The following is a 14,888-nucleotide window of genomic DNA, read 5'->3' on the forward strand; positions in this document are numbered from 1 at the left end:
TTATCAGACATTAGCATGTATTTGAGATAACAAGGCTATCAAAATGACTTAAAAATGAAATTTTCCCCTTTAGTATGGTATTTAAAACCATTTATAATATGACTTTTTCTTAGAAAATGTATTTTAAACATTAATAGGATGACTGATAAAGATTGATTCTTTAATAGTCCCAATATTTATTATAATAAATGTTTGTCATAAAAATTATTTATTTTAGGCTCTTAAGACATTAAGATAATTTTGGGAAGAGTCATAGTTTATAGCATTCTAATATAAATATGTCTACTGTTTTGTTTGAAGACATTCTCAGTCAAATGAAAGTATATCATATGACTTTTCTTGTATGAAATGAATCTTTAAAGGTAAATTTATATAAATGGATTGATTTCCTAGGTACTTCTTTGATAAGTAACTCCAGATTGGGTTAAAAAACAAATTTTTTTGAACTTTTTAAAAATGAATATGTAACTTTTGTCATCCTATAATGCAGACCTGACAGGTGCTCAAGATGGGAGTGTCAGAATGTTTGAATGGGGCCATTCTCAGCAAATAACCTGTTTTCGATCTGGTGGCAATTCAAGAATTACAAGAATGAGATTTAACTATCAGGGAAATAAGGTACTATTGAGAATTTTTTTTTTTTTTTTAAAAAGGTTGATGGTGTATAAATTCACTAGTTTGAAGTTTTGAAGAGAATGTTCAAAATACTACTTCATAAGAATTCTTTTAATTCTTCTCAATGAACATTGAAGTGCACGTGATTCTTCCTGTAGATATATGGTGTGCATATGTCACTACTAAAATTAAGTTAAATGTTCCCAAAGGACCAATGCTCTACCTTGTGTTTCTTTAAGTGGTGAAAGTCCATTTCTTTAGTCCCTGGAATCAACTTAGAGTATGATTCAGCACCAAGCAGCAAGTACAATTTGGGGTGTGTTAGATCTGCTTAATTGTAATTTGTATGCACTTTAAAACTGAGAAGCATTGCTGTAGAATGACAGATCATCAAACTGGGTTAGCCACATAGCTTTTATAGAACTTTTTTGGCATCAAAGTTACATTGTTCATTATGTTTTCTTTGGGTATTTTCTACTAAGAAAGTTAAGGAGGACAAAGATTTTATGGTGGGCAAACCTTTAATTACTGAGATATTTAAGAAAAAAGTGGGAGTAGGAGGTGTGCTATGAAATTGTTTCTCCTAGAAATGACAGGAAAGCTACATCCATGACAGCTAAGCAGTATGGCTGCCTAAACATTGACAACACCAATAGCACACTAATGAGGAGCAGGAAATTTCAGGGGCCCTAGACAAAGAACTATAGGCAACTAATGACTATTGAGAGAGGGAGAATTTACCTCTCCCAGGGACGAGCCTTGTAGTTGGTTATTCACTACAAAATGGTCAGCCCTAAAAGCATAAATACACAAGCAACATTAAACAGACTCAGCAAGTTGCATTTATATATTTATGTGTGTATATATATTTGTAACAGTAATAATCAAAGAAAAGGATGCCATGAATTTGAAGTGGAGCAGGGAGGGTTGAAGGGAAAAGGAGAAATGATGAAATTATATTTTAATTTTTTTAAAGAAGTTTGATGAACCACCTCTAGACCATCCCTTTATTGTCTGTTACTTCCCATATTGCTGTTTATTTCAAATTGCTTTTCTGAAGCATTATTAACAGGTATTAAAAGGTATATTAGCCTGCTGTTTGTCTTCTGGATCATGCTTCACTAAAAGTTTACACAGATCCTAAATAATAATATCTCTTGCCATTTCCTTCCCTTGAATTTCAGTTATGGTGTTCACAAAGTTCAGATTTCAGGCCATTTTGGATTTCGGATTTTCAGATTTTAAGTGCTTGATTAGTATAGTATGTGCAAATATTTAAAAAGAAATCTTCAAAATCTGACACTCTTCTGGTACAAACATTTTTGATAAGAATGTTCAACTTGGACTGTCAGTTGTATTCCCTCTCAATGTTCAGTATGTTTATCATTTTCATTGGTAGTATTCTGTTGCTTCTAGTCCATGTATGTTCCTTTGAAATATCATCTTCCTAATAAAGTGATATTATGAACAACATAATTGAATACGTACAAAAATAAGTGCTATCTTTTTTGTTTTTGAGAAACCCTTCAAGGTACCTCTTACCAAATTCATCAGTATAATACTCAAACCTTTCTACAGTTTTATTCCATAGTCTGAGTTGTTTTTCAGCATTGATATTGCTACAGTCCTTCATATAATCTGTTTTAAAGTACAACAAGCTTCAGCTCATTGCCTACCAGGTTTCTTGATAAGCACTTAACTTAGTGTTCGTACTTTAACCATGATGTAACCAAATAGCACAATACCTAAACCTGTTTTCTCCTTTATTAAGGAAGCATCCTGAGTAAATGGTAGAGAAGACTCGGTGTGTCCCAGTTATGTTAATCAGTTTGATTGTGAATTACAGATCGAAATGGGTAGTCAAAAGACTGAATATCTCAGCAAAACTAAGATAATAAGACTAATAAGTGATATGAGGAATTCTTAAGAAATTGAGAAATGCCGGGCAGTGGTGGTGCATGCCTTTAATCCCAACACTCGGGAGATAGAGGCAGGCAGATCTCTGTGAGTTCGAGGCCGTCCTGGACTACAGAGTGAGATCCAGGACAGGCACCAAAACTACACAGAGAAACCCTGTCTCAAACCCCCCCCCAAAAAAAAAAAAAGGAAAGAAAAAGAAATTGAGAAATGATATTAATAAAACAGGCTAGTATGAAATAGCATAGAAGAATAGGAAATAGTTTTTACAAAATTCAAAACATAATCAAAAATAGGTGGTTACTGAGCATAAGTAGTCTAAAAATCAAATGTGTATGTATGTTTAGGAAGTACCAACTAAGAAATTATCTCCTAGAAAGTACCTCAGAAAGTATTTTAGAAAAAGCAGAACAGTAGGGGGCAAGCAGTATTTGAAGGGTTAATAAATATTTCTTGAAAGCAAAGAATAAAATTTCATAAGAAAAAGAGACTGCCTAAGATGTATTGATAAATGTACATGCACATATCTTGGTTATTTTGTTTTCTTTTTCAAGTATAAAGAATCCTATAAATGTGAAAGGAATGCTTACTTACCTACTTTCCATTTCAAATTATTAGCATTAGCCCACTCAACAATTCAATTAAAAGGGAAAAATTACAATTATTAGAACTGTATCCATAGAATTCTGCTAGATAAGGAATGAGAAATAAGTTAGTGTCCAGCCAGACTATGTTTCAAATTTGGTGCTTCATTAACACTATTTGAGTGTATATTCCATGTTTATTCCTACTGAAGAACAAATCCAGCTCTACTCTAGAAAACATAGAACAAACTCAAAAAAGGCTAGGATAGTGGGGACAGTATCTAGAACAAACATAAAGCAGTGGGGTAGCATAACTAAAAATAGTGCTATCTACGCAATAGGAAGTTTACCAAAATCCGTTTATATTCAGTAGTCATCACTGAAAATGGAAGAAATACAAATTAAATCTTGGTAAATATTTTAAATTTTGATAGTACCTAGTATTTACTAATGCGTAAGAATAAATGAGTAGTGAGTTCAAATTATTTTGCTTAAAATTTGATTTTGCCTTCATCTGTCAACTTTTATACACTTTTTGAACTTTATTTTGTGGGAGGAAGCCAAGCACATACCATGACTCCGATGTGGAAGTCTAAGGATAACTTAGAGGTGTCAGCTCCCTCCTACCACTATGTGAGTCCCAGAGAGCAAACTCCATCCTCCACCTTGCTAGCCTTCATCTTTCAGTTTCGACTGATGCAAAGCAAAACATTCCCAATTCTAAATATTTAGTCTACATAATTATGAAGAGGTTTATATTTTTTTGATTATTCAAAGCAGCACCTTTTATAATAGAATAAGTTAAAGACTATCTATAAAAAGAAAATTTAGAGTCGGGCAGTGGGTGAATGCCTTTAATCCCAGCACTTGAGAGGCAGAATCAGGCGGATCTCTGTGAGTTCAAGGCCAGCCTGGTCTACAGAGTGAGATCCAGGACAGCCAGGGCTGTTTGTTACACAGAGAAATCCTCACAGAGAAATCCTGTCACCAACCCCCCCCCCAAAAAAAAGTTAGCTATTTTATCCTTTGAAGATATTATCATATACTCCTATACTTAATTAATTCAGTGTCTTCCCAATTAAAATTACCTTGAGATTCAGCAAAAGAATTCTTTGACTTTGATCATTCATTCTTATTTTACTTTCCGTTATTTGTGTGTTTTTGTTTTGTGCTAGGGGGATTTGTTTTTATTTTTGGCACAGGATCAGTCCAGTGTAGCATGGTACTCCATACTCCTTTCTCAGCCTCCTAAATGCTTGGACCATGCCAGGTCATCTTATTTATATATTTTCATATTGCATGTTTTTGAAAGACTTTTTTTGTTTTTTTTTTAATGAACACTTACTTGTATTTACATAAAGTTTTTGTGTGGCTTATAGTTAATTCAGTATTCATTTTTGGAATAGCTAAAAGGACTTGACTTACAGAAAACGGTGCAAACTACTTTAATTAACCAAGTATCTGATGTTTGCTTCTTGCTACACTGGAAGTTTTCTTAAAGTGATATCTAAATATAGTTCAAAATTAGATTGAAGCTTAGGTGAAATGAAAAGGTAAGAGACTATTAGTCAAATGTTAAACATTCAGATAATGTGTCACACTGGGTATAAGGATAAATGTGTGCTTTTTATTTGCACTAATCATTTAAATTTTTTTTAAAGTTTGGAATTGTTGATGCTGATGGATATTTAAGTTTGTACCAAACAAACTGGAAATGTTGTCCAGTTACTGGGAGCATGCCTAAGCCATATCTGGTAAGTTAAAAATTCCTACATATATATGAATCATGAATTTTATGTTTAAAAATCAAAGCTTATGCTTTAGCTAGTAGTATTAAAATTAATAAATAAAATGTCTAGTCTTGTCTACTCAGTCACTACAACAGCTCCTGTTGCAGTATGTGGAAATTACGGAGTAAAGTTTAGAAAGTTAGCATGCATAGCACCATATCTTCAAAGACCCATGTAAAGTACTGGGACTTTTCCAACCTCACTAAGCTGCAGATGAGTCCAATACCTAATTAAGATGATGAGCAGACCAAGGACATATCAGATTGTTCTCCTGTACTTACTTCTTCATAATGAGCAAAGTAGGAAGGGCATCCTGCTGCTGACTCCGTTGTTTTCATCTCTGTCGAAGACTGTGCAGACTTCATAAAAATTTGCCTTCAGAGAAGAAAAACGTTCTATTTAGTCTGTTCTTCATTGACTGCCTTTACAGAACTAGATATAAACAATACATATTAAAAAGATTAGGATTATAGATTATGATTCTGGCAGTTCAGCTGAGGTTAAATATTAGAGTTCAGTATTGATCTAAATAAACTCAAGGGAGCATTGCTAGGATACCTTGAAGAGGACTTAACCTGTTCTTTTCCTCATAGTTTTGTCTGGCTACAGTGTGAACTGTGTAAGTTTACGTTTTGGAGAGACGACTGCTTTTCTATTTTTAATTGGTGAAATGATCATAATAAGTTTGGTTGAATATTCAGAAGTACTGTGAGCTTTCTAATTTTGTAGCAGTAACTTTTTATTATTGAACAATTATTTAAAAGTTTGGATGTTTCTGAAATATTCATAATGTCATCTTAACAAAGATATTTCATCTAGGATAATCTTAAATCTTGGTTTCTGTCTTCTTGTAAGACAGTTTTGTTGTTGGTTTGTTTTTTTTTCTGGTTTTTTTTTTTGTCCCACTAACTAGACATAGGTAACTATTTGAAGTTTAACCCCTGTATGTTTTCTTCTAAAGGTGTTGGTTGAACAAAAGTGAAAAGACAGTTTAGGAACTGTTTGTATTTTTTTACAGAAAGAGAGGGGCAGAATCACCACGGAAGTTCCTTGTGTTCTCCAACCTTTTTAAAGATCAGAAGATAAAAAAATAGAAATTATTTTTAAAAGACATAAAGTACATGATCACATTTTAGTTATACATCTACTTGGTCATGGAAATTTTACTAGCAATAGTAACTTTTATTGTTTATAACCATTCCAGGCTTGGCAGTGTCATAACAAGACAGCCAATGATTTTGTCTTCGTTAGTTCCTCCTCTCTGATAGCTACAGCTGGTCTTTCAACTGACAGTAGGTAAGAGATGCAGCTAAAACAGAAGTGTTGTGTATGGATAACTAAATTGTTGTGTTGTATATTTCTTTGTCTCAGTAATTATGCCTTAGGAATTTTTATCACAAGGATATCTTATTTAAAGCATTCTTAGTGGCATAAAGCTTGGGAAATTCTAGTACCACTTAAAGCAAAATTCATTCTTTATTATTTTTAATGTTCTCATATTGAGACTTTAAAAGAAAGGATTTGATTATTGGTGAAGTGAACATTTCTTTGTATTTTCTAAATATTCAGAAAACTTGAAGCTGAAAAAGGTACTGTTATTTATTGGCCATATTATTTAGTTAACTTGGAAGTCTTCACCATTGCCTTACTAGGTAGGTATTATCATTTTTACAACAAGAAAATAGGAAAGTCAGAGCAGCTTTCTAGTTTGCAAGAACATCTCTGTCTTCTTCCTCCATATACTCATGCAGAATATCCAGGCTCACGGTCCAGACACACTGAGCTTGCTGAGCTTCTGAAACTCCTCTGTAAGCTTCACACTGCACTGGAAAGTAGCTTCAGGGCTGGAGACTGGCCTGTGTTCAGTAGATTCATGAGTGTGTATGCCCACACCTCTGTACAATAACTAGCATTTTCTTTGACTTGTTTGTTACTTAGTAAATAGATTAGAAAATTAGTAATTACATAAGTAATTTCTAAAGTCAGCCTTCAGTTAGTATTATTTATAAGTACATGTTAATCAAAACTTAACTTAGTTTTATAAATTAACAGTTTATAAATTGTGTGAGAGAATTATATCTATATATAATATAGATAATTTTTATATATTTAAAAATGAAAACATTTGGAGCGAAGTTTAAATGTTATGTTTAATATTTGGCTTATTATTTTATTCTATTTTTTGTGTCAGTTAAAAAGAAATCCTTTTTATCTCCCCAGAAACATATGTCTATGGGATACTCTAGTTGCACCTGCTAATAGTTTAGTCCATGGTAAGTTTTGAAGACATTTTATCAACTGTAGAAGTAAAGAAATTTGCATCTTGAACTGGGGATGTAGCTCATTTGGAGAATGCTTGTCTAGCACACACACACTCCTAGGTGTGAACCTCAGCATCTAGAGCTAATTGGTCAGTACATAAGGTGTCAGGTCAGTACACTAAAACCATTTGCGTTCCTCTGCACCAACAATGAATATCTATCATTTGAAATTGTAAGAGCTTATCAGAACATCTGAAATAATTTTACTGAGGCATTTGTCAAACAAAATACACACAAGATATATATGTAGAAAGGGACAAAAATAATTTTAAAAGTCAAAGAAGATCTAAATTAATATAGAACATGACTCAAGTTTAGAGCTTTGAAAACTTAATTTTGTTCAAAATTCCAGATCCTCCCAATTTATAAATTCAACACAATTTTAATGAAATACAAGCAAACTGTTTTATACATATCAATAAATGAATTCTAAAGTTTATATGAAAATAGCAAACAACCAACACAATACTGAAGAAAAACAAATTCAGAGGACTCAACTGCCTAATCAGAAATTAATGTAAAGCTGCAATAATCAAACATCGTGACAGTGGCTTTTTCAGAAGTTACATAGAGCGTTGGGAAGAACAGAGAGCCTCATTATAGGCTCCTTTATATATCGTAGACTTTAACAGAAGAATTTAGTGGAGAAAAAGAACTGGTTTTTTTTTTTTTTTTTCAGTAAAGTGCTAAAACAGTTGAATAGTGACACAGAACAACAACCAAAAATATCTTTGACACAGACTTCACTTTTCACAGTTTCATTCAAAATGGGTTGTAAAGCTTCATGTAAAGTGCAGACCTCTTGAAGAAAACAGGAGGAAAATCTAGGTGGTTTGGGGCTGGTGATTAATGTTTACATATAATACTAAAAAAAGTTTCAAGAATGAAGTGATGATGTTTCCAAGGATTTTTAAACAATCCCCTTCTCACTATTCGAATGGCAAGTAGGCATATAAAAAGATGATCAACATAATCAGAAATATGCACATTAGGTGTGCTGCAAAATATCATTTACACCAATATGGCCAAAATGAAAGACTCATGTAGATGAATTTCTAAATAGTCTTATTAAATAAACACGGAGCCAAATATAGGGGTAAAAGCCTTAGAGAAATCAGAGAAATAGGGAAAGCCACCAGCCAACCTTACCTCACCAACTCAGCAGCTTCCAAATGCCAGTTACTTCCTGTCTACCCATGCCTATATGCCTTGCTGTTCTGCCATCTGATTTAATTTCTCTGTCCAGCTACATCACTTCCTCTTCCTGTCCAGCTCTGTCACTCCTGTCTGTCTGTACAGACCTCCAGGCCTCCATTGTTAACTAGTGTTTGAATTTAAGGTGTGTGCCACCACACCTGGCTCTGTTTCCAGTGTGGCCTTGAACTCACAGAGATCTAGACAGATCCCTATCTGCCAAGTGATAAGATTAAGGGTATGTGCTACCGATGCCTGACTTCTTTGTTTTCTTAAAATGGCTTGCTTTTTCTTCTGATCTCCAGGCAAGCGTTATTTATTAAAGCACAAATAAAATATCACCACATTTCAGCACAAATAAAATATCACCACAGACTCAAAAGTGATGGTTAGGGTAAACAGAAACTGCAACTGCTCACCAAAGCATAAAATGCTACAACCACCTTAAAAAACTTAGTTTTAGCCAGACAGTGGTTGCGCACGCCTTTAATCCCAGCACGCAGGAGGCAGAGGCAGGCGGATCTCTGTGAGTTCGAGGCCAGCCTAGTCTACAGAGCGAGATCCAGGACAGGCACCAAAACTACACAGAGAAACATAAAAAAACCAAAAAACCCCTTAGTTTTAATAAAATTAAACATGGACCTACATGAGCCATCTGTATGTACTCTTTTCTATATGTGAAAGCTACAAAAGGTCTTATATAGGAATGTTCTTAGATTATTTTTAATATTTATAAATATTTATTTATAGATTGCTACACTTATGTAATAGATACTATTCAACTGTTTGCTAGTATTGAGTCCAGTTCTACTTGAGTTTCCTTTCCTATGTTCTGACCACAAAACTGTAGGCAGTTTGCTGAAACACTATGGCTACCCATATTTCCTTCTCTTCTTAACATTCTTCATTGTCTCATGCCTGATATCTCAAATCATTTCTTATATTGCATTTGGTTTTTAAATTAGCGTAGGCTGGAAAGCAAGTCTATTTATTCCATCTTGACCACCTTATAGAAGGTGGTCTTTTATTACTAAGTGGTTTTAACTTTTTTTTTTTTTAAACCTTCAGCTTTTACCTGCCATGACAGTGGAGCCACAGTTTTAGCATATGCTCCCAAACATCAACTACTAATATCAGGTGGCAGAAAAGGTTTCACATGTATATTTGACCTTCGACAACGGCAGCAGAGGCAGCTTTTTCAGAGCCATGATTCCCCTGTTAAAGCCATTGCTGTTGATCCAACTGAAGAGTACTTTGTTACAGGATCTGCAGAAGGCAATATAAAGGTAAACACAGTTGATGCCATCGTATTAATAATATGAAAAAATTTAGAAACTTGGGCCTTTAATCATATCTATAGTAATAATCTACTTAAATAATAGTCATAATAGTTCTGTTGTAGCCAACAATGCTAATTACTATTTAATAAATCCTTTGATAAATGGAATTATTTTTAACTGAAATTTTACTTTTTCATTGGTTTTAAAATATGTTTAATGCTTAAGAGCCAGATTTTCTATGGATCTAAGTATATTTCAGAATTAGTCTTGACTCTCTGTTATATATTTACTAAATTAACTTTCTAGGTTAACTGAGTAAACCCACTTTGCTCCTCTCTTTTTATAAAATAATATTCAACACTCAGATTCCATAATTCTGGTTCAAGAATGTACCTAGATAAGCCCTGTTCACAGATTATCAAACTCTGTTGTGCTTAAATTTCAAAGTTGTTTAAAGCATTAAGAAGCTTATTAAAAAATGTTAAATAACTTATCGAAATGTATATTGCAAGATTCCACCTCAAAAATACTCAGTGAAGTTCTACGTTAAGGAATACCTGTAGATTTTGAGGGAAGTTTCTGTGGGCCTATTGCAAATGGGTAAGCCAGTTTCAGTTGGTCTTCAGGGCGTTTAATGGTCAGCAGTCATAGATGTGAAGAATCTGGTTTTTAGAATCCATTATGTGAGTGTGAGCATGTTTAATGTTAAATAAGATGAATTTCTGTCTTAGAGCTGATAGATTGTTTTCCTCCCCTAACTCACCCCCAAAAAAACCCAGAACTGCAGAACTTGGGAGTGTTACTGTTATTGTGTTTGATGGAGTTTTGTCTGCACACATGCCAGTGCACTACACACTTGCTGGTTGCTGGCAGAGCCATAAGAGAGTGTTGAGTCCTCTGGAACTGGAGTTACAGAGGTTGGGAACCATCATGTGGGTGCTGGAAATCAAACCCATGTCCTCTGGAGGGGCAGCTAGTGCTCTTAACCAGTGAGTCATCTCCTCAGCCCCAAAGTACTCTTTTTTAAAAAATTATATATCCCAGCAGAATTATTTTCCTCTGATTTGAAGCCACTTTTTAATTTCAGCTTGTGGCTTCTGGTAAAGGTTTTCAGGGTTTCAGAAAGAGAAAATTTAGACCTGCACCTGTTAACTTTCAGATTCTTAGCACCCTTAGAGAAAGAATTACAGACAAGACAAAGCATAGGACTGAGAAGAAGTTTCATAACACAGTAGAAGTACACACTCAAGAAATAGTGTCACATGGGTAGGATTTTGGATAATTCATATAATGAACAAACCTTAATGGAGGAAGGGATTGTTCATAAGGTGAAGGGCTACAGGGAAATCTAGGAATGGGTCTGGATTTTGCCAGAATAGGGTTTTCTCCCCTTTTTCTGTACTTAATAGGTTTTTTGGATGTGTTGTGACATCAGATACATGGTGGAAGCAGGCCATTTTGCCCACTGTTGATCTGGAAATCTCAGTGTCGCAAAGCAGAGAGACAGTTAGCTGTCATCTGAGTTGGCCGTGTTGGTCCCAGTTAACGTAGTGGTCTTGCTGTGACATATTAGTGTGATTGCATTACCTTCTTCTTCCCTGTGCCTACATAGTGTACCTCAAACAGACTTTAGTTTGGAGTAGGACAAACTTTGATTTAGATCAGCTATTCTTAGATTCTACACTGGAGTTTAGATTTTAAAATATTTGAAAATATATACTCCGGGGCTAGAGAGATTACTCAGTGGTTAAAAGCACAGGCTGCTCTTAAAGAGGATCCAGGTTTTATTCTCAGCACCCACATGTAGCTCTCAACCCCTTGTAACTTCTGGCCTCCTCAGGCATCAAGCACCCGTGTGATTTACATACTTATGTGTGGTAAGTCATCGATACACAGAAAATAAAAATAAAGTTCAAAAGGCATAATTTAACAAATTCATGTAAAAGTAGTGTGAATTGATGAGGTGTTTTTTGTTTGTTGGTTTTTTTGTTTTGGAGAAAAAGATTTCCCCTAAGTGATATCAAAAACCAGAAAGTAGATTGCTTTCTCCAAACCGGAAAACAGATATCCTGAAGGCCTTTCCACACAGGTCTTTAATGAGAGAAGACATTTGGGATTTGATTTAAAACAGACACATGTCTGGATGGGGGCTTATAATAGAAACTTTTAGGAATTAGTATAGTAGAATTTTAGTAATTGACTTTGTCTAAGCTTTACGGAGCTAGAGAGCCTCTAGATGTCAGTTAAATTTCATCCTTGCATCCTTTCTGATATCTGAGTATTCAGTATTACAAAGAAGTAATACCTCATATAGTAGCTACACAGCAAAACCTTTATTATAGTTACTGATGCAAGTTTCTGTTCTTTGTACCCAGGCTGTCTCATCTTCAATGCATTGTTAATAATTTGTGCTCTCACTGGATGGACTTCGAGTAATAATAAAAGCAGTTGATGAATGGCTACAGCCTATAATCAGGAGGCTGTGATTATACTCTCCATCCTTGTTGTAGAAATATCTTACCTGCACAGGAAGGCAGGTTTACATTTTCTTTTGAATTTCTAAGTCAATCATCAGCCCAAGTTTTCATTTTGTCCTTCATATCTTTCAGATTTGGAGTCTTTCTACCTTTAGTCTTCTCCATACTTTTATCAATGAACATGCTCGGCAGTCTATTTTTAGAAATATTGGAACTGGAGTCATGCAAATTGAGACAGGACCAGCAAATCACATTTTCTCTTGTGGAGCTGATGGAACAATGAAAATGAGGATACTACCGGATCAGTTTAGCCCTTTAAACGAGGTGTTAAAGAATGATGTAAAATTAATGCTGTAACATTTTCACAAGAGGATGTATGATTTATTACCTGCTTTATGAACGTGGCCAACAGATGCAGTATGCAGTAATCCCCTGTACCAGGGATAAGCTAATGCTTTTTTCTTCTCATATTTATTTTATGTAGCTTTGCCCTTGATGCACTGATGCCTTAAAAGTTACAAGTCACTCAGAGTTAGATCCTATTGCCTAACATAGAATGTTAGAATGTATAAATAATGCTGTAGTCATACTATTTATAGTATATTTTAGTAAATATGTCATCATGTTAAAGGAACTTTGTTTTCTCATTGTTATAAACCCTTCTGCAGACCCCACTGCATGAATTCCATTGACAGGAAAACCCTTTAAGACAGGGGCCGAGATAATACTCATCACTTATTGACTACATTTTCACTACATTATCACACAGACATAATTCTTTTCCTGTTAATAATGACAAGTTTATATATAGGTAAGATATGAAATCTCCATTAAAACTGCTATTGGGACTTCAGTGTAAAAGAGCCTAGGAGTTCATTAGAGTTTTCCTCTTCCCCTTCTATAGCCCAGATGTGTGTATGTAAATGTATTTATGTGTATGTATATATATGTGCATATGTATATATATATATATCTTACACATCTTACTTGATATTGTATATACACAAACAGAAACTACAAGTTTTTTCATGTGTTTAGTGCCATAACACCTCCTGCCACAAATATAAAACTCTTCTTGCAACTGTTTTTTTATGTTTTTTTAATTATCACTTTAATTTTCAAGTCATTTAAGAATTCAAAGATTACTATTTTAAAGATATTAAATAAGTCTCAGTAGGCAATAAAGATGTTATGTGGCACACAAGGCATTTACATTTATGAATTTGTTTCCAGTTTTGATTATCAGACATTTTACTTAAATTTTGTTTTAATTTTATTTCTTTTTAGATGAATTTAGTCTCAAAATTCTGAAAATGTTATAGCAGTGTTTTTAGAAACATTGTAAAAACAGTCAAATTAAATAGATAGTATTTATAAATGTACAGTGCCCTTCAGATCTACCATTGATAGGAAATAAACCTTATATTTTATTATTTTTGCCAAAATATATTATTTTATTATAAAATTTGACCAAAATATTTAAAATTTACAATGCTTCTAACTTAAATATGCTAACCCTATTTCTGTCTGTTTCATGCTATATCTTTTTCTGATTCAGAATTATAAAAAACTTGATAAATACTTGATTTTTAGCCAATGAGACTGGCAGTAGATGGGGATAAGTGTTTAAGGGACAGTTATATATGTCGTAGCTTAAATTTATTTTTAGTTAGAACTGTAACTGACCATTTTTATGTAAGGAAATATGGAAAACTATTTGGAATTAAAGAGTCAAAGCAAAGAAATGAAGGGCTGGTAAATGAATTTTGTAATATCCTCAGGATACTTTTATTATAAAAGTATATTGTTAAAGGTTTTGTAAATTGTATTTCATAATTTTAAATATAGTGAGCAAGTTACAGTGAAAACACTGTCATTATAGAGAGTTTATATGCACATAGTAACCTGTACCTGTAAATTGTGCAATAACAATATATGACTATTTTACCATAGAGAAATCTGTGACAACATTGCAAACAATATTATTCTTTGATGTAGCTAAGTTATTTTTTAGTAATCTCTTCACAAATCAAGATTCAAAAGGCTTTAAACACTTTCCATAAGAAAGGAAATTTATCGTGTTTATTAAAAACAAAAGGCTTTGGGTATGAACTATTGAACATTCTAATTGAGGGTTTATATGAATCACCACATTATGTAAGCCCATATGTATTTACATCCAGAGTCATATTTTAAATAAACAATCATGTAGTGATTTTTTTCGCATGCTTTTGTTGTAAGTATTTCTGCCAGTTTAGTCGATTTTAAGTTTGTGACATTTTGAATTTCAGAATTTCTACATATGTGACAGTTGTAGAGAGAATTTAACTTCCTCAAATACCTTCTCATTCTTTTCTGCAGTCTTTATTACTTAATGGATAATCATTAAAGATTGTGTCTTAGGGTTTCTGCCATGGTAACTCTTACGAAGAAAAAATTTAATTGTGGCGACTTGCTTACTGTTGAGAAGTTCGGTCCATTATCATCCTGGTGGGACATGGCAGCAGGCAGGCAGACATAATGTTGGAGAGGTAGCTGCTACATGTTGATGTAGGCAACAGGAGGTAGACTGAGATTCACACTGAACTTGAGCAAAAGAGACCTCAAAGCCTGTCCCCACAGTGACACACTTCCTCCAACAAGGCCACACCTCTTAATAGTGCCACTCCCTTTGGGGGCCGTTTTCTCAAAAACAACCACAGATAGGAAT

At 33.9% G+C, this 14,888-nt stretch overlaps 1 protein-coding gene across 2 annotated transcripts in view; it reads left to right on the forward strand.

The window, feature by feature from the left end:
• The window catches only part of Dmxl1 (Dmx like 1), a 150,826-nt gene extending 136,422 nt beyond the window's left edge, over positions 1-14,404 (forward strand). For both annotated transcript variants that reach the window (XM_059246409.1, XM_059246410.1), the window contains 6 exons: positions 491-618; positions 4,778-4,870; positions 6,111-6,202; positions 7,127-7,179; positions 9,490-9,707; positions 12,311-14,404. In XM_059246409.1, coding sequence (XP_059102392.1) covers positions 491-618; positions 4,778-4,870; positions 6,111-6,202; positions 7,127-7,179; positions 9,490-9,707; positions 12,311-12,535 — 809 coding nt within the window. In that variant the 3' untranslated portion in view covers positions 12,536-14,404. The remainder of the gene's footprint in view (positions 1-490; positions 619-4,777; positions 4,871-6,110; positions 6,203-7,126; positions 7,180-9,489; positions 9,708-12,310) is intronic.
• The last annotated feature ends 484 nt before the right edge of the window (positions 14,405-14,888 follow it).

Source organism: Peromyscus eremicus, chromosome 19 (assembly GCF_949786415.1).
Source record: "Peromyscus eremicus chromosome 19, PerEre_H2_v1, whole genome shotgun sequence".
In the NCBI taxonomy this organism is placed as follows: Eukaryota; Metazoa; Chordata; class Mammalia; order Rodentia; family Cricetidae; genus Peromyscus; species Peromyscus eremicus.